The 18,033-nt window shown below is 38.2% G+C and overlaps 1 protein-coding gene across 1 annotated transcript in view; it reads left to right on the top strand.

Annotated features, from left to right (window-relative positions):
• Frrs1 (ferric chelate reductase 1) overlaps window positions 1-17,762 on the top strand; it is a 53,742-nt gene extending 35,980 nt beyond the window's left edge. The window contains exons 9-16 of the mRNA XM_003478959.4: window positions 3,180-3,293; window positions 5,767-5,882; window positions 7,176-7,262; window positions 10,593-10,690; window positions 11,076-11,134; window positions 12,080-12,223; window positions 13,421-13,482; window positions 13,560-17,762. Coding sequence (XP_003479007.1) covers window positions 3,180-3,293; window positions 5,767-5,882; window positions 7,176-7,262; window positions 10,593-10,690; window positions 11,076-11,134; window positions 12,080-12,223; window positions 13,421-13,482; window positions 13,560-13,652 — 773 coding nt within the window. The 3' untranslated portion in view covers window positions 13,653-17,762. The remainder of the gene's footprint in view (window positions 1-3,179; window positions 3,294-5,766; window positions 5,883-7,175; window positions 7,263-10,592; window positions 10,691-11,075; window positions 11,135-12,079; window positions 12,224-13,420; window positions 13,483-13,559) is intronic.
• Window positions 17,763-18,033: the final 271 nt, after the last annotated feature.

Genomic DNA, 18,033 nt, shown 5'->3' with positions numbered 1-18,033 from the left:
TATTTACAGGGAATTCATTTTGTAAGTTTTTTAAGCTGGAAAGCAAAATTGCAACATAAATCATTAGTTTTTCTACTACTTAGCTATATGTATATGGATCATTTATAAGTTGAACTTTGATTAAAAGTGGTGAGACTTTATAAGGTTTAAACCATTTTTCAAAGCAATCATATGATCTTTGTAACCCATATAAATTTTAAAGGTACCTGGTGTCTTAGTTACTTTTTATTCGTTGCTGAGACAATATATCTGATGCCCAAAGCTGGGAAAGGAAAGGTTTATTTCTTACAGTTTTTGGAGGTTTCAGTCTATACTCAGCAGGCTCCAAGGCAAGGTGGCATGGCAGCTCCGCAGTTCATGGTGGTTGCAAACAGCAAGGCAGAAACTGGCAAGAGAGAGACACATGCCTTCTTCCTGCCGTTGCATTGTATTGCGGGCCTCATCCCTTTGTGGGTGTAGCACTGACACCATCAATCCAAGCGCTATACAATGAACCAATCACAAATGCACAATACAAACACATGAAGCCTGGGGGCCACCGACATAAACCATAACACCTGGTTTTAATAAAATCTTGACAAGATCTATCCATTTAGAACCTTTTAAAGTGCTGTCTTTCTTGGAATACTGGCACTGTTCCACCTTGGGATGAATGGTTGTAAAATGCTGTGTTTAAATGGAAAGGTAGAAATCATTTGGGCAAATAAATATTCACAATTAAATCTGCCATTTAAATAATTAATGAAATACACCTTATTGTCACATGACCAGTTATTGAAACAATTTAAGAATGCTATGAGTCACATGCTGCCATGGATTCTTATTTTTAAGCAGGAGCTCAGCCTCTTAGACAACAGGCAATGGTGCCGTACAGTGAAATTCAAACTACATTTGGTTTCGTTTTCATGAAGATTAAATTCATGTTTAGTTCCTGGCTCATAGTGATTGTGCTGTGGGATTTTTATGTAGAGGAAGGGAATCCTGAGGCTTTTCCTGGAAGCAACTTTATTCAAGCAGGCACTGACTCTGGATTTACCTTCAAAGGCTGAGTACTGAACATGGCCCTGTTGGAAACTTTTATATAATTTTTGTGTCTTTGTCTCCCTTATATGGGTATACACTAACATTTTGCAGTCTGATTGGCTATACATTAGCATTCTACACTCTGGTTGGGTATGATTTATGTTTCAGAGTTACATTACAACTACATATACACAGAGGCTGATATTGTTACATTGTAAAAAGTTCCCACCCCAACATGTCAGGAGGGATCCTACCACAATTCAGAGTATAAAAATATGTCTTCAATAACTTGCCTCTTGCTATTGTTGTAATGTAAGCTCTTTTCTATTACTACCACCCCACTAACATAGGATTTTTAACTTCTTCATTGCCTTTCTTGTCATCATTTTCTTTCTGTCATTTTTGTAGCTCCTGACAGTTATCATCTCTTTTTTCCTGATACTCTCTCTTCTAGGCAGTCATTACATAAACCTCTTCTCATTTCTGCTTTATCTTTGAGCCTCTTTGTTGTGGTGTCCAGCATGGTGTCCTGATAGTTTTTGAATAATCCATTTTTTCTTCCACTGCTTCAAAAGCTTCTTTATTATATACTAAAATATCTGCCAATACACTGAACTATTTCTGATTTGCTTGTTTCCCATTGATCTGTTTGTCTATTCCTGGTCCTGTTGGAATTACTATAGCTTTATGGCAGGTTGTGAGTTTTTGTAGAATGTGTGTTCTCCTCTTTTAACAGTTCTTGTTTCTGTTGCAAATTAGTTCTTCGAGATGAACTTTAAAAATTATTTGTCAGACGCTATGAAAAATCTGTTCGAGGTTGGGATGGAAATTGCAGTGAAGTTTTAGATTAATCTGGGAGACTAATAACTTCTCACAATAGCAAGTCTTCTCATCCAAGAACATACTAGGACTTGCATTTATTCAGATCCTTGGATATGTGTCTTTCAGTGAAATTTTCTTCTCATCTTCAAATAGGGTTTCTATATTTTTAAATTTTTTTCTCCTTACGTATAATTTTTTTCAACAAATTAGTATAAGTGATGTTTTAAAATACATTTTATAAATTTGTTATTGTACATAAAACTTACAAATTTGTGATTATCTTGAATTGAGCCACCTAGTTTTCTAATTGATTATCTTGTATTTCCTAGATAAATGCCATATCCTGTGCGGTTAACCTCTGTTTTTTTTTTTTTTTTTTCCTTTTCTCACTGCGTTGACTACTTGTCCTAAGATGATGTAGAATGGCAGTGGTGATAGTCAGCATTTTGTGTTGTTCTTGATTTTGATGCACATGTTTCTGATATGTAATGCTTTTTCTCATGTGTGTTGCATTTTTCTAGTGGATGTCCTTTATCTTGTATTGTACTGGGGAAATGTTCTTCTATTCCTAGTTTTGTTAAAAGTTCATGTCTATTCATCCCTGTGTATCCAGAACTGTGGAAGGCTGACACAGAAGGATTGTAATTTTGAGCCCAGCTTAGGCAGTTTAGTGACTTAACGAAATTTCTCTCAAAATTAAAAAGAAAACGGATGGGCGGGGTGGGGTCAGGCATGCAGCTCAGTACAGAAAAGTGCATGTCATTCCTGAGTGCTGACTCTCCTGACATCTTTTGAGCATCTATTGAGATATTTCATTATTATGTTTATAGATTTCCAAATGGTGAGTGATCCTTATGTTCCTGAGATAAACCTTACTTGATGTCTTAGTTACTTTTCTCTTGTTGCTGACAGAAAATACTTGACACTCAAAGTTAAAGGAGGAAAGTTTATTTAGTTCACAGTCCATACTCAGCTGGCTCTGAGGCAGGATGCACATGGCAAACAGTTCATGGGGATGAAAGACAGTAAAAGCAACAAGAGAAAGAGAGACAAGCCTCTTCCTGTCTTTTATGTTGTACCCATTCTACTGGGATTAGGGTGGTGGCAATCCAATCAGTGGATTGGTCCAGAAATCACTCACTGAAGCCCAGCAATCTAAATCCCAGCATTGCACTACAATCAATCATGCACTCTGTAGAGTCAGCCACTTCCAAAAATAAAAAAATAAAATACTATGATTGTTCTCTGTTTTATGCCTATCTCTCAAAGTTTTTTTCTCCCCAGGAAGTAATTCTTCTCTATCATCTTTAATTATTGTTTTTTATAAATTTCAGGTCTAATTCATAAGCACACTCAGCAACCCTTGATTACGTACGAAAAACACGATGTGACGGCCTTTCCCAAGGACATAGGAGGGTCTCGCTCTTCCCCGCTCTTGAAGGCCCACGGTAAGTCCTGCATGGGGTGGTATTATTGCTCGAGGGAACAGGCTCCCTTGAAGACTCAGTGCTGGCTGGGTTAGGGATGGTGTTCCCATAATTGAGCAAATTTTTTATCAGTCTTCAGTGTTTAAACATTACCATGTGCAGGTAGATCATCTACCTTGATTTTTTCCTAATTTTTATAAAAAATGGGAAGTAGGGCAAATTCAGTGGTTTTAATGCTGGCTGCACATTAAAATCAGCACTAAAGCTTTTAAGGCATCAATAATTTTAAAAGAAATATCCTAACTATTTCTGATTGCAGCCAGGGTTGAGTCATTACTGTGTTAATTTGCCTAAGACTTTACTTGCTGCTTTTTGAAATAAATGTTAATAATAGAATGGTCTTATTTTTATTATACAAGAGCAGTGTGGTTTCAAAATATGGTTTTATTGGTGAAGAACTGGTCCACATACAATGACCAGAAGGTACACGAAACACTTGGTGCGTTGCTCAGGAGCCTTATGCTTAAACGAGGAATGGCACGGTGTCAGAAGCCAATGGCCAGCAAACAGCTCTCCTGTGCTCTGGTTCTATCAGTGAAAGTTGATTCCTTCTGAAAAGTAGTCTAGCTTCTTGTTGAAAAGATAGGACTTAAAGGTAGGACAGTATGGTAGATTATTCTAAACTCTTAGAAGACATTAGTATTTTGGTCTAGCTTTCCTTATTTGGGATACTGGTTTTATATTCCCCAGAGCTATTCAGAAGGACAGAGTAGCCATCAGAGGCACCACAGTTAAGCTTGAAAACTGCCTACTTACTGTTAATTTGATTCTGTTGTTAATGTGTTAGGCCTCTAGTTAGGCAGTGATTGGGCTTGGAGCTTACTTGTTTTGCATTGTTTTTGGGAGTGAAACGTGGGAAAATTCTGAAATGACTGTGGACAAGCTGTACAAAGTGGTTAAGAGCACAGTTTCTTTCAAATTTTTTTTGTTCTTTTTGTTAGTACATATTTGTATCATGTAATGATTACCTTCCTTGTGGGGAGATGGTACCTGTACATAACATAACCTCAATTCTTTTTTCTTTTCCTTTTCCTCTTCCCTTTCTTCATCTCATGATCTCATTTCATTTGAAAACGGTCTGTCTCCCAAGGGCTGGGGATTTAGCTCAGCGGCATAAGCACCTGCCTTGCAAGCAGGTGGTTGTGAGTTCGATCCCTGGTACCGATAAAAAAAGAAAAAAAAAAAGTCTGTCTCCTTATTTTCCTGTTGTTTAACTTTTATTTTGCTTTTTACTTATTTTTGGGTTTCTTGTAAAAGAGAAACTATGCAACTTTTAAGCTTTCATACGTTTGGTTTATTTCATTTAACATTATAGTCTCAAGGTGGATCCATTTTCCTTCATATGATTTAAATTTATCGGTTCTTAAGGCAGAGTAGTACTCCACTGTGTATAAACAATTTATTTACCTATTCCTTTGTTGATGGGTATTTAGGCCATTTCTGGTGTTGTACTGCTATAAACATGGGTATGCAAGTATCATTGTAGCATGATGTATTTAACTCCTTTGGAAAGATACGTAGAAGGGGAATAGCTGAGTGAAATGGAATAGTGTTAGTTTTTTGAGGAATCTCTATAATGATTTCCATAATGGTTGTACTACTTTACATCCCAGTCAGTGAGTAAAAGGATTCCTTTCCCCCTGCAGTCTCACCAGCGCTTGTTATTATTTTGATTTCTTCATGATAGCCATTCTCTCTGGAGTTAGATAGAATCTCAGTGTTGTTTTAATTTTTATTTCTGCAATAGCTAGAGGTATTGGACATATTTTCATGTATTTATTGATCATTTGTACTTTTTCTGAGAAACATCTGTCTATTTCAGTTGCCTATTTTTAAATCGGTTCTTTAAATTGGTGGGAGTTGTCTAAGTTTTTGAGTTCTTTATGTATTTTAGTCTTCTATTCAAGGAATAGTTGGCAATTTTTTTTTCCCATCTTGTAGACTGTCTTTTTTTTGTCTTTTTCATTTTTATGGGTACCAGGGATCGAACTCAACCGCACACTTGCAAGGCAGGCGCTTATGCGGCTGAGCTAAATCCCCAGCCCCTGTAGACTGTCTTTTTACTCTGTTGCTTGTGTTTGAATTGTGACCTTGTAAATTTGGGCAAGCTGTTTAATTTGCTTTAGTTTCCCCACCCAGAAAAACTGGAATAATACCTCGGTTTTAGGTACTAGCTGAATACCTCATAGGATTGTTGTAAATCAATCTGTTTAGTGCACTTAAAGCACCTTGAGCTCTTGCCATGTAATGGGGGCTCTGGAGGTGCTTGCTGTTTGATGTTACAATGCTGGGTAAAACTTACAATGCATAGGGGTTTTTAGGTCATGCTTATGGATGCTAAATGTATTTTGCTAGCTGATTTTACTTCTGAGCATTTGGCCTTGTGATTTAAGACATTGCTTCATCAGTTGTGATGTATTTTTTTCACCTGTAGGTGCCTTAATGTTTGTGGCATGGATGACGACTGTTAGCATAGGTGTGCTGATTGCCCGGTTCTTCAGATCTGTCTGGTCCAAAGCTTTCTTCTTTGGGGAAGCATTTTGGTTTCAGGTAGGTACTGAGGAAGAAAACATGAAACAAAAGCCAGAAAACAAACAATGCAGTTTTCATATTCAACATTACAACGTAAACTGTGCAGGTTTTGTGCTTTACAGTTATTGGGTGTAAATCCTCCTCCCTTCTTTTCTTTCTTGCTTAACTGAGAACAGACATTAGATATTTGCTAGAGAGGCAAATGACTGGAGAGTGTGTCAGGGCCATGTATGTCACTGTGACATGGCCCTTGGCACCCAAGCGACCCTTCCTTACACCTCTGTTGGTGTCAGAATAGCGTTCACCGCCACTCTGAGTAAAGATGAGGCACGGAGGCCCCGTGCAGAAGGAAGATTCCTGCGTGTCTTGATGGGCAGTGCAGGTGGGGCTGCCCCTGACTTGGCAGCCAGGCTCACCCATCTCCTGAGTCAGCGGGAAGAGAAACTAGAAATGTTCTTTGTGTCACCCCTTCCCGTGGGACCAGCACACAGTTTTCTAATCGGAAGATAAGCAGAATCATAAATAGGAAAGCGTGGGCTGCAGCCTGTCAGTATTTGCATATTCAGTGGAGGAACAATGCATATGTGTTGAGTTAGAATGCACCTACCTGCCTGTAGGAAGAATACGCTGAAAGAATGGTTTAGACTTTGTTAGAGGACATTCTTCAGGCTTCATATGAATTTGTAGCATTTAAGGTGTATACCAGGTATCCAAAGCTTCAGGTGACACTGCCATAGTATGCTCTTGATTTGTACAATGGATCGTATGCTTCCTGTTTCACGTATTTACTTGGTTATATCCCAAGCTCCTTAAGAGACAGCGTCTGCTGTTTCCGTGCTGTCTCATTGTACGTGTGGTAGCACAGAGCTTGTGGTGGACCTTCACAAATGTCTTTGGAAGGAAATGAAGGATTTGGCAAGCCAGTGCACTTCACGTGTGAAATAGCCATTGCCACTGCTCTGTGTGTGTGCGTGTGTGCGTGTGTGTGTGTGTGTGTGTGTGTGTGTAAGAGAGTTTTAGTAAATACTTTTGAATGGCAGCGATGGAAGTTTAGGGTGCTGTTTAATATTGGACCAGGGGTACGGCTCAGTGGCTCAGCAGCTGCCTGGCAAGCACGAGGTCATGGGTTTGATTCTCAGTAAAAAAAAAAAAAAAAAAAGGAAGAACAGTTTAATGTGTAGTAAAATTTTATTTTCACTGTCAATAAAAGGTGGCTAGATGTCAGCTGAATGCAGGCCTGCGGGACGCCCACCCCTGATCTTTCCCGTGTGACGCCAGCACTTCCCCTCACTTTGTCCTCTCTCCTTGCAGCTGCATCGGATGCTCATGCTTACCACATCGGCGCTCACCTGCATTGCTTTCATTCTGCCTTTTATATACAGAGGAGGCTGGAGTTGGGTATGTATATCTCAAACAGGGTTTCTAATACAGTCCATTTTGACATCAAACAAATTCTTTCTTGTGCTCAAATGATGAGTAAAAAGACATTCGTCTCAGAGTCTGTCTTTCTATTTCAAGTCACCTGAAGGTAGTCGCATAAAGTCAAGGGTCAGTGGTCTAAAGTACATATTCTTGGGTACTGCAGTGACTTTAATCAGCATCAGATATGCACATTGTAGTTTTACTGAGTTTTATGATGATAGAGTGGTTAAAATTTAAAGTGTGATATCTAAGGAACGTGAATAATGGAGGTGGTTTTCTCTAACTAGTACTATGATTGCTACTCTGCTAACATAAACTTCATATTCTTAGTATGTGGCCAGCTGTTGCAAGGGCTTTATATGCGCTATCAAATTTCCATCCCAAATGAAGCAGATATTAATAATATGACCAGCGATGAAGAAACTGAGGCTATTCCCAGGGTTTTCTTTCTAGTTAGAGCTCTTCCTGGCCTCACAAATTTATCATAAGCAGAGCCGAGGACATGTACTGACATTCCTAGGACCTCTCAAGCTTGACAAGTCCAAAATGGAATTCCTCATCGTTTCTTGCAATCCTTCTGTCCTGAAGTGCTTCCTATGTGAGCTGACAGAATTCCATCTTTAGCCCAAAACCTGGGACTGATCCTTAACTGGGCTCTCTTGACACCTCGTGTGAGATCCATCAGGAAATCCCGTCACGGCGTTTACGATCCATTCACGATTCTGTACTTCTCCCCACTGCTCTGTACTGTTCTGTGAGTTCGAGTGGCCACATCATTGTACTTGACAGTAGCCATCTAACTTGTGTCTTCACTTCAACCTTTGCACAGGTACAATCTCTTTTCCACAAAGAAGAATGATTAGAGAATAGGAGAGGGAAGTGTGGTATTTTAGAGAAAACCACATCATTCTTGTGCCCCAGACCGGTTTCTCTAATTTTCCCGTTTTATTTGGAGTAAAACCTGAAGTCTTTCAGGTGACCGCTGTGATTTGTCTCCCAGTTACTCTCTTCTTCCTTTCTGTCCTGTTCATCTCGTCCACCCTGACCTCCTTGCTGGAGTGTAGACAGGCTGGGCGTGAGGTCCTGTTTCTGTGGTGTTGGCCGCGATTCTTCTGAAGCTTCTCTTTTTCTCACCTCCTTCAAGTCATTGCACAAATAATGACTTCTCAGAGAGCCCTGATCTACTGTTTTTTTCTATTATAACATCTTTATCTAATATTGTTTCATATATTTACATATTTGATATGCCTTGTCTTAGTTTGTAAGCACTGTGAGAGCTGGGATATTTACTGGTCTATTGCTGGTGTGTCCCAAACACCTTTGAAAGATTCTGGTGCACCAAGCCAGCGCCTGGTGTCTGTTTAGGCAATGGATGAGTGCGTGGGTCTGTTGAGAATAAGTCACAGACCTCAGGTCAGCCCGTGCTGCTATTGGATTAGCTAAAGCTTTGATATTAAATTTAATACTCAGAGTTTGAACCGGTGCTACAGGAAGAAGTATGATTCAAGTCAGAAATATTACTAGGAAACTTCTCTCCTACTTTTAACTAGTTTATGAATCAGTCAACCAATTTTAAAAAGACATTTTGGAGATTTTTTGGTATGAATTGAGACATTCTAACCTTATTTTATCTGTTATTTGGTGATTCTGTAGCTTTTGTATTTTATGACTAGGATGGTACAGATATCCCTCAGTATCTGTATGGAATTGGTTCCAGGATGGCCTGGGGTTACCAAAATCCAGATGCTCAATTTCCATATAAAAGGCATATAACCTACATTCGTCTTCCCATATATTATAAATTATGTTTGGATTACTTATAATACTCCTAATATGATGTAAGCACTATATAGATAGTTATTATACTGTATTGTTTAGGGAATAAGGACAAGAAAAAATGATCTGTGTATACTCAGTATAGATGCATTTTACCCCCAAATACTTTTTTTTGCAAATACTTTGAATTGATGGTGGACTCCATGGATGCAGAGTTCACAGACATGAAAAACTGGCTGAGTAAAGGTTAAAGACTTTCTTCTACAGGCAGTTCCTAGGTTCAAATCCTGGCATCACCACTTATTTTAGATACCTTTGGGCAAGTTATTTAACCTCTGTCCCTCAGTTTACCCATCTGTGAAATGGGAACAGTGTATATCTCTGTCACAGACTTTCTGTGAGGACTGGGGTTAATTGTGCAGAATCATGCAGAACTTAGGGTAGTTCCCAGAACATTCTATGTCTATATAAGAGTTTTGATATTTCTTGCTGTTTCTTTTTTTATTAAAAAGCATCCCTTTATATCTCTACAGTGTTGGTTATAATTTTACCCATGTATAACCGAGTCCATGCTTGGAAAGTTTTTTTTTTTTTTTTTTAATATATTGCTCATTTGTCAGTCTTTAGTTCTTATTTACAAAGACTTCCTACTATGGCCTGCACATCACTGTGTCCCTGTTTTAGGTGGTAGATTTACAGCCTACGGGAGCCACAGACCATAGCATCAGTCAGGGTACCTAATTTTGTCACAGGTAGAGACTTTTTGGCCCTCCTCTGAAGTGGTTAAGTGGAATCGTCATACAAAGTGGTCACCTTTGCTACTGCCGTTTTGAGCAGCACCCGCTGTCCCAAAGACAGGAGTGTTGCAGAAACTATTGAGATTCTAGGTTGGTTCTCTTTTGTCTTCTTGAGTTAAATCTTCATTCAGCACAGAGCAGACAAGCTTTAGGACAGGGGTTGTACAGATTATTTACTTAACAAACATTTTTTGTGTGAACAAGACGTTTCAGCTCTGGAATGACAGTAGATCATGCAGAACTTATAGCTTGGAGAAACACAGTGCTCTAAACAAATGATTACGGCACACTGAGGCGATTGCTCTTGACATGCGGGCACACACAGACCTCCCTGGGCTGTAGATGGCTGTGGTGTTGGTCAGTAACACCCTTATGGCGGGGAGCAGTATCCTACACATGGACTCCATCACAGCCATTTACACACTGTGTGGGCCTGGACACGTTACTTGGTATCTCTGAGTGTCAGTTCCCCCGTTTCAAAATTGGGATACTGATAAGCAGCAGTCAGGCACTGCAGAAAGCATTAGTGGGAATGGATGGGAAGTGCCTGGTACACGGTAGAGACTCAGTGGATGTTGCCCATCCTCATCACCATCATCACCATCATCATCAAATGTATGTGGATAAAGCCATGGGAAAACCCAAACAATACGTTTACATACATTGTTTTTAACTCGAGGATTTAAATTGATAAGTGAGACCGAGAATACTAAAGCAGCCTAACTTTGTCTAGCACGCAGGTTACCACCCATACCTCGGAAGTCTAGTGATGGCTTTAGCTGTTCTGCAGCCTCTTCTGGCAGCCTTCAGGCCACCTGTTCATGACCCAAGGTACTCACGGCGTTTATATATTTGCTCTCAGTCTAGATAGCATTAGTTGGCAAACAAGTTCTTTTTTCTTTTTTTTGTCTTTTTCATTTTTATCGGTACCAGGGATCGAACTCAGGACCGCACACTTGCAAGGAAGGCGCTTATGCCGCTGAGCTAAATCCCCAGCCCCAAACAAGTTCTTTTTTAAGTGGAAGCAATTTTAACTTTATAAAGTTAAAAGAAATAAAATATGGTGATAAACTGTATTTACTTTGAAAAGCTTTAAAATATATTTCAGATATCTAATTCCTAGGCAATCAGGGAAATCACTTGCTTTTTAATTCCTTGGGAATTAACTGTCATTCCATCAAGATTAAAAATACTGATTGATCCTTCATTTTCGTAGAAGGCAAATATTTAACTGGACTCACTGGAGTGTGGGAACAGCTGCTAGGATAATAGCAGGTAAGTAATTGCGATACCACTTATATATAATTGCCGGTTGCTTCCATTGTAAATTGTAATCTGGCTTAAATGATTTTTAGACACATTAGTAATTGGAGTAATTGGCTGTTGAGGAGAAAACAGCCTTAAACATTGAAATCCAGAAAGTAATTTTTACAGGTAACAATTTAAGTCATTATTTCAGGTTTAAAATTCAGGTTTTAAAATAACTTTAAGATTCTTGTTAAGATTTTTTTTCGTGTGTTTTCTTTGCCTGTAGAATAAACTCTGCTAATAAGCAAACATTTGAGCAGTTCAGAGTGAGGATCATTTTGTGAGTTGGGTTAAGGGGGTTGTGGGGCCCGTGCCCCCGACTCAGGTCATTTCCACAGAGCTTGTTCCACCCTCAGAGGTGGTTTGCCAGAGGCAAGTATGATCATTTAATATCTTTGATTCTTTGTATAACGAACCCCAAAGCAGGTGCATTTCCGTCGTCTGTGGGACGCAGTAAGGAAAAGGGAATATAATCAGCTGTGGGTTCCTTACTGTTCTCTCTCTCTGTCTTTGTCTTTTTGAGACAGGGTTTGGCTAGGCAGTTCAGGCTGACCCTGAACTCACTTTGTAGCCCAGGCTGGCCTCAGATTCGCAGTGATCCTCTTGCCTCAGTCTCTGAGTTGTGCTGGGATTACAGGAGTGCACCACCACACCTGGCCTCTCCCTTCCTACATTGCAGACTTAAAATATTTTAGAAAATTTGGGTGCTTCTTTTTCAACAACTGAGAGATCATAATTATAATTTCCTGTCTTGACCCATGTAGTGTCACAATAAAAAGACTAAATTAATTACTTATCCTTAAATATTAATCTTATTTCATAAACTTTTAGTATGTTTTAATTGATATAACACACACATACATAAGTATGTCTTTCTGTGGGAACTAAACTTCTTTTTTCTTTTACACTTAGTGGCAGCAATGTTCCTAGGGATGGATTTACCAGGACTGACTCTTCCTGACCCACAGAAAACCTATGCAATGATTGGATTTGTCATCTGGCACATTGGGACTGAGGTTGTTCTGGAGATACATGCGTACCGACTCTCTCAAAGAGGTCAGCTGCTTGAAGAGCATTTTTTTGGTGGAATCCCTTTTATACAAACTTTTGAAATACAGTTCTAACTTCCTGGTACTAGTAGTTGAGTATTGCATGGTAGATCATTAATAATTTCTGGTGTGATTACTTAGTCTGTGGCAGAAGTTGCGAGTATTGTTTGCCTTTTTCTTTAAGTGTACATTAGTTTTAGAATTTGTGAGTAAAATGTAAGAGAAATAGTTTAGCTTTTAGAGAAGTCTTTTTGATAAGTACTTTCACTTTGCATGCTGATCTGACCTGGAGCCAGCACACACTGAGAACTTTGAATGACTGGCACTGAGGGAAACTGAGATGGAGAAATGGAAAAGCTGGGTCAACAGAGGGCGGAGGTGCAGGCAGATTTTACCTGTTTGACAGACTTACCATGTGCTCTTCCTTGGATGGCAGTGTCCGTAAACTGGTAGCTCATTAGGACCCACTTTGCCTGTGCTGTCTAGTGTGGTAAGGTCTGGTTTAGCTTTAGTGCTAGGCGGACCCAAGTTACCTGTAGCCATAGTGAAGAACTTGGTTGATTCTAGGCTCAGTGTCTTCTGCATCCCGTCTCATTTTCAGCCCCTGAAATTAATGACCTTCTAAAAAAAAGCAAAAACTCTCTGTTGCCTCGTGTACATGTTGTGAATCTAGGAGCCTGGATCTTTTAGGAGCCAAATAGTAAATACCTGCCTACCACTTTTGGATCTTGGCAGGGTTATATACACGGGACTTTTGATGATCACTGAATTATGGCTTACTTATTACGCGCTAACAATTTGAATTGTTATATGTTAACTGGGTTGCTTTTACTACTAGTGTATAGTGGTATACACTATATGAGAACATCATGTGTATATTACAAGTATGTACAATTTTACTTACTAATTAAGAAAGTAAAAATTAAAAAAAAAAAGCTTAGCATGCTAAGATTTTGGCCTGGTATTTATGTCCTTGAAGAGAGTTTTTAAAAGTTTTTTTTTTATCAAATGTGTGCTGTGGTCCATTTATCTCAGTTTGTGAGAACTTTCAATATTTGGGTTTGCAACATTTAGGCTCTTGAAATGGAGAACTTATTCCCTAGAAACTGGTGAACAGTTAGAATCTGGTTTTATTTTATTTTATTTTTTGAAAGTTTACCTGCATAACACTGCTGTCCTTACAAATTTATGTTGTTCTTGACAGTCGAAATATTGGATGACGACAGAATTCAGATCCTTCAGTCAGTCTCGGTATCCGAAGCAGAGGTAAGTTGTCGTTTTCTTGCTTATTGACACAACCCTTAATTTTGGTACTTTGTTTTATATCTCAATTTTTCTTTCAGGGCCGTACTTTTAAAAAGGCAGTGTTGGCAGTTTATGTCTGTGGGAATGTGACTTTTCTCATCATATTCTTATCTGCGATCAACCATCTATGAACAAGAAAAGGATTTTTGTGGTCTTGGTGATAATTATCATCAAATCAAAGAAACTTGAAGCTTGTATTGTTTGTCTGGAGTATATGCATGAATTTCAATTTGGAAGACCAAGTTTGTGTCTACAGAGGAATTTTGATGTCTGGTTTTTAGAGATGAAATTCAGTAGGGTCATATAAACCATAAACTGATGTGAAACTGTATAATTCTGCATCTTAAAGGTAATTTTGCAGTTGAGGAGAAGTGGCTCTCAAATATTTCATGCCAAGATTGTAGGAACGTTAGTGTTTAAAAGAATAAATAAGAATAATCTGGACAAACAAAACAGATGCCATATGAAGTGATTGTATTAAGGTAAAATATTTTGGAATATAAAGCTGCTGTGGTACTCTAAAGACAATGTTTATTTTTACTAATTTATCCGAATAGTGGTTTGGGTTTTTTAAAATAAAGTTATGTTTTTGGGGCATTTTATTTGCTCTGTACTTCTATACTTCTGAGGTTAGAGACACAGGTGGGATTGACCCAATGTAGATTTCATTAACATTTATATATTATTAGTAGTATAATTCCTGTGTTAGCAGTGAAATGCAAGTAGATGTTTTCTGCTTACAGAGATTATTTATTTATTTAGCTACATGATTAATTGTTTTGACTATATAGTTTAAGACAGCGACGTTTGAACATTGCAAACTTGTATTTTAAAATTAGTAAAACTCATCTTTGTGCTCGTATGTAACAGTTGTTTTATTCGTTTTTGAAAATAAAATAATATGGTAATTTTCTTTGGTAAGAAGTTCCTAATGCTGTAATGAATCTGCAGAGTCAGTGTTATTTTCTTTGTTTCAATAATTTATCTTCTAATTTTATCACTGTCTCATTTGCTATAAGGACTTCTAGCCAGTGGGTGGCGCTGTAATACTGAAGTTCTTGGTTCTTGTTTTTCTGTGCTGTGATTCACTTTTTTAGTGCTTAAAAATTAGGGGACAGAATTTTCCCTACATTCTACCAGCTTTTCTTAATCTTTATTTGAAATATTTCTGCATCTTCTTATTGAGTTGGAGTTATGGATGTAGAAATTTGAATCAGGGACAAGTGTTATTTTTGAATTTAATTTCTCTGTTTTTTTTAAAATAACAATTGTTCGGTATTTCCTTTTATATTCCTTTACATATCCTGAAGCAAATGAACATAATTATCTTAGGCAAAAGAGACAAGAAAAATAGTACAGTTTTTTCTGGTACCAGGAATTGAACTCAGGACCTCATGCTTGCTAGGCAGATGCTATGCTGTGAAGCTAAATCCCAGCCCTAATAGTATATTTTTAAAATAAAAAGTTTAAGGCTGAGGATTTAGCTCTTTAGCTCTTTTTTTTCTGATTATGTTTTACTTTTGGCTTGAACCTAATTTCTGTCTGTAATAGCTGTGTGTCCTACAACATTTGCTGATAACATAATGTGGAAGTCTTGTTTTTATTTCTTATATAGATGGTTAGCACAAATACCTTAGAGTTTTTGTTATATAGGTGCCAACTACCTGTAGTCAGACCCTTCCTGCCAATGTCTAAGTTAAAAAAATTAGTATAGCAAATAAAATATGTACTAAAACATTTTCCGTATGTTTTCTGTTATAATGGGCTTAAAGGCTAACAAATTTTCCTTTATAAATTGTATTCTGTATCTGACAGGAAAAATTTGTTTAAGGGAAATATGACTCTTGGCCATGTTTGATTTGAGTTTGCTGGATTTCTAGTGCTGAGGTAAAAAATCATAGCTTTTTCTTTTTTACTGATTCATATCGTTTTGTTGTTAACTGCCCCAACTGACAAAGTTGTCAAAAAACATAGTTGTCACTTACCCCCAAATGTTTTAAAAGTTTTATTTTATGAAAAAATTTCAAAATCAAATAATAAGAAAGTAACAGTAGTTATAACACTGTGTGTCATTATTTTCAAAGTAGTTACTCAGAATACAAGACTTCAATCAAAAAGATTCTAAATTAGTATAGCCACTGTGGAAACCATCGTAGTTATTCTTCAAAAAACAAAAAATAGACATTCCATTTGACCTAACGTTTCCCTGTCTAGTTGTCTTCCCCAGAGAGTTAAATCATCATATTAGAGGGATACACATGCTTATCCTTGCTTATACTACCAGTTTAACTTACTTTGTTGAAAAGAAACACTTGTTAATATGTTTCTTTTTTTCCTTTGTAAAAGTCTAAATCTTTCCAGTAGCACCAAGTTATGATTTTTCTGCTTATGAATGATTGGTACCCACAAATTTCAAGTATTTATTGTTCACTCCTGTCAGTTTTTGTCTAGTAAACAGTCTGGATAGTTTTAGAAATTGTTTTTTCTTTAGCAGTGGCTCTTCTTTTCCTCACCTTTCCCGTATGTTCGGTGGCAGTGGGATAGGAAGCAGGTCATCTGGAACCTGAAAGGACGGGAAATTGGAAGACCAAAGGATCTGTGTTTGCTTGTTGATTTCCAAACTGCATAATGCTCTCTTCCAAACTGCTTAATGTCTCTATATTTTAGCAACATTGCCCAAAACAGTGAGCAAAATAATTAAGTTTTCGTAAAGAAGCAATGCTCTATAAATTAAGATCAGCATGTTTTTCAGGAAAAAAAAAAAAAAAAGAAACTAATTCTAGAAAATTGTGGGTAGGGTAGACTTTTTGCTTTTATTATTTTCAAGTCTATGTAAATCAGTCTTAAGGGCATCGGTGGTATAGAGCTTGAGTTATCAGATAAGGAATCAGTGAATAGTGCATACTTAGTGTTTAGGGTTTTTTGGTACCAGGGATTGAACTCACACCTTTATGCTTAGCAGGCAGGCACTGTGCCGCTGAGCTGTATTCCCAGCCCCGAACTTGTTTTTTCAGGCGCGTTGGCTGTGGTATGTGTCCCATGGTATCTCCTCCTTCCTCAGGCCCCAGTGCAGGCCTGGGAACAGACAAACACAGTAGTTACCCACCAGGAAGTCTTAGGGGCACGTGTAGCTCTTGGCTGACATTCCCTGCTGAAGTGCAGGCAGGAGAACAAAGGTCCTTGTTTAAGTTAATCCATTATAGGTGGAAATGAAAGGAAATACTCTACTAAATTTTCTTCAAACCAGGGTAGGCTACTCATTTTTCCTCTTGGTCCTGTGCTTCTTTCTTCCTTGTCCGTTTCCCAGCAAGCTCATCTGTGCGTCTGTGTCATTTTTTGATGATTACCTGTGTGCAGTGCCATTTCTCCTCTTTCCCTGGCAGGAGCTGGCTTCTCAGTGTTAGCCCAAATTCTGCTCCACAGAACCTTCCCTGACTCTTTTTCCCACTTGGCTCTTCTTTTCCTCACCTTTCCCGTATGTTCGGTGGCAGTGGGATAGGAAGCAGGTCATCTGGAACCTGAAAAGGACAGGAAATTGGAAGACCAAAGGATCTGTGTTTGCTTGTTGATTTCCAAACTGCATTCATGGACAGTCGCCTACCTCCGGTGCAGCTCATCTCTCTGAGCAATGACGAGGATGGAAAGAAGTGACCCCCGTCATGGGGGCTTGTTTTCTACATTACTGTGATGATGTCTTCACTGCTTGGCTATAGTATTAAACCTTAACTGTTTTTGTGTATAAAATGTGCAGTTTATATTATATAAAAATATTTGATGTTCGTCTTGAAAACATGGGCTAAATGAAATGAGCTGGACAAAAATGACAGCTGTTGTATGACTGCACTGTGTGGTACCTATAGTCAGATATGTAGAGATGGCAAGTAGAATGGTGTTTACTGGGGTGGGGGGCAAGGGGACGGGTGTTTTTGTTTAGGTTGAAAAGTGCTAGACACGTGTAGTGATGATGGTTGTACAATACTGTGAATATATTTAGAACTGTATGCACAAACATTGTTAAAGTGGGAAAAAAGAAATAAATAGTAAAAATGGAAAAATCTGTATAATAGCAGTATTCATAGCCAAATGATGGTGACAACTCCATGTGATTGTTATTGGATGAATGGATTATGTTATATACATACAATGGAACATTGTTCAGCCATAAAAAGAAGTAAAGTACTGGTACCTGATAAAATGAACCTCCAAAGTATGATGCTAAGTAAAAGAAGCCACAAAGTTTACATGTTGCTTGATATCAATTATATGAAATATGCAGGATAAGTAAGTACATAGAGACAGAAAGCAGCTTGATGGCTGCCATGGGCCAGGGCTGAGGAGCCACGAAAGGAAATCCTGGGGAGTGATCAGGCTGGAAAATGTTTCAGGACTAGAAAGAGATGGTGGTTACACAGCAGTGTGAATGGAAGAGATGCCACTGACCTGTCCTTTGTGAAATGGTGGATTGTATAAGCATTTTAGCTCAGTAAAAGGAATATTTGACTTATTTCTGTT

Source organism: Cavia porcellus, unplaced genomic scaffold (genome assembly GCF_034190915.1).
Source record: "Cavia porcellus strain 051 isolate PalLab524CR breed Dunkin Hartley unplaced genomic scaffold, mCavPor4.1 scaffold_1, whole genome shotgun sequence".
NCBI classification, from domain to species: Eukaryota; Metazoa; Chordata; class Mammalia; order Rodentia; family Caviidae; genus Cavia; species Cavia porcellus.
Note: the sequence above shows the minus strand (reverse complement) of the source record. Positions and strands in the feature narration are given on the sequence as shown.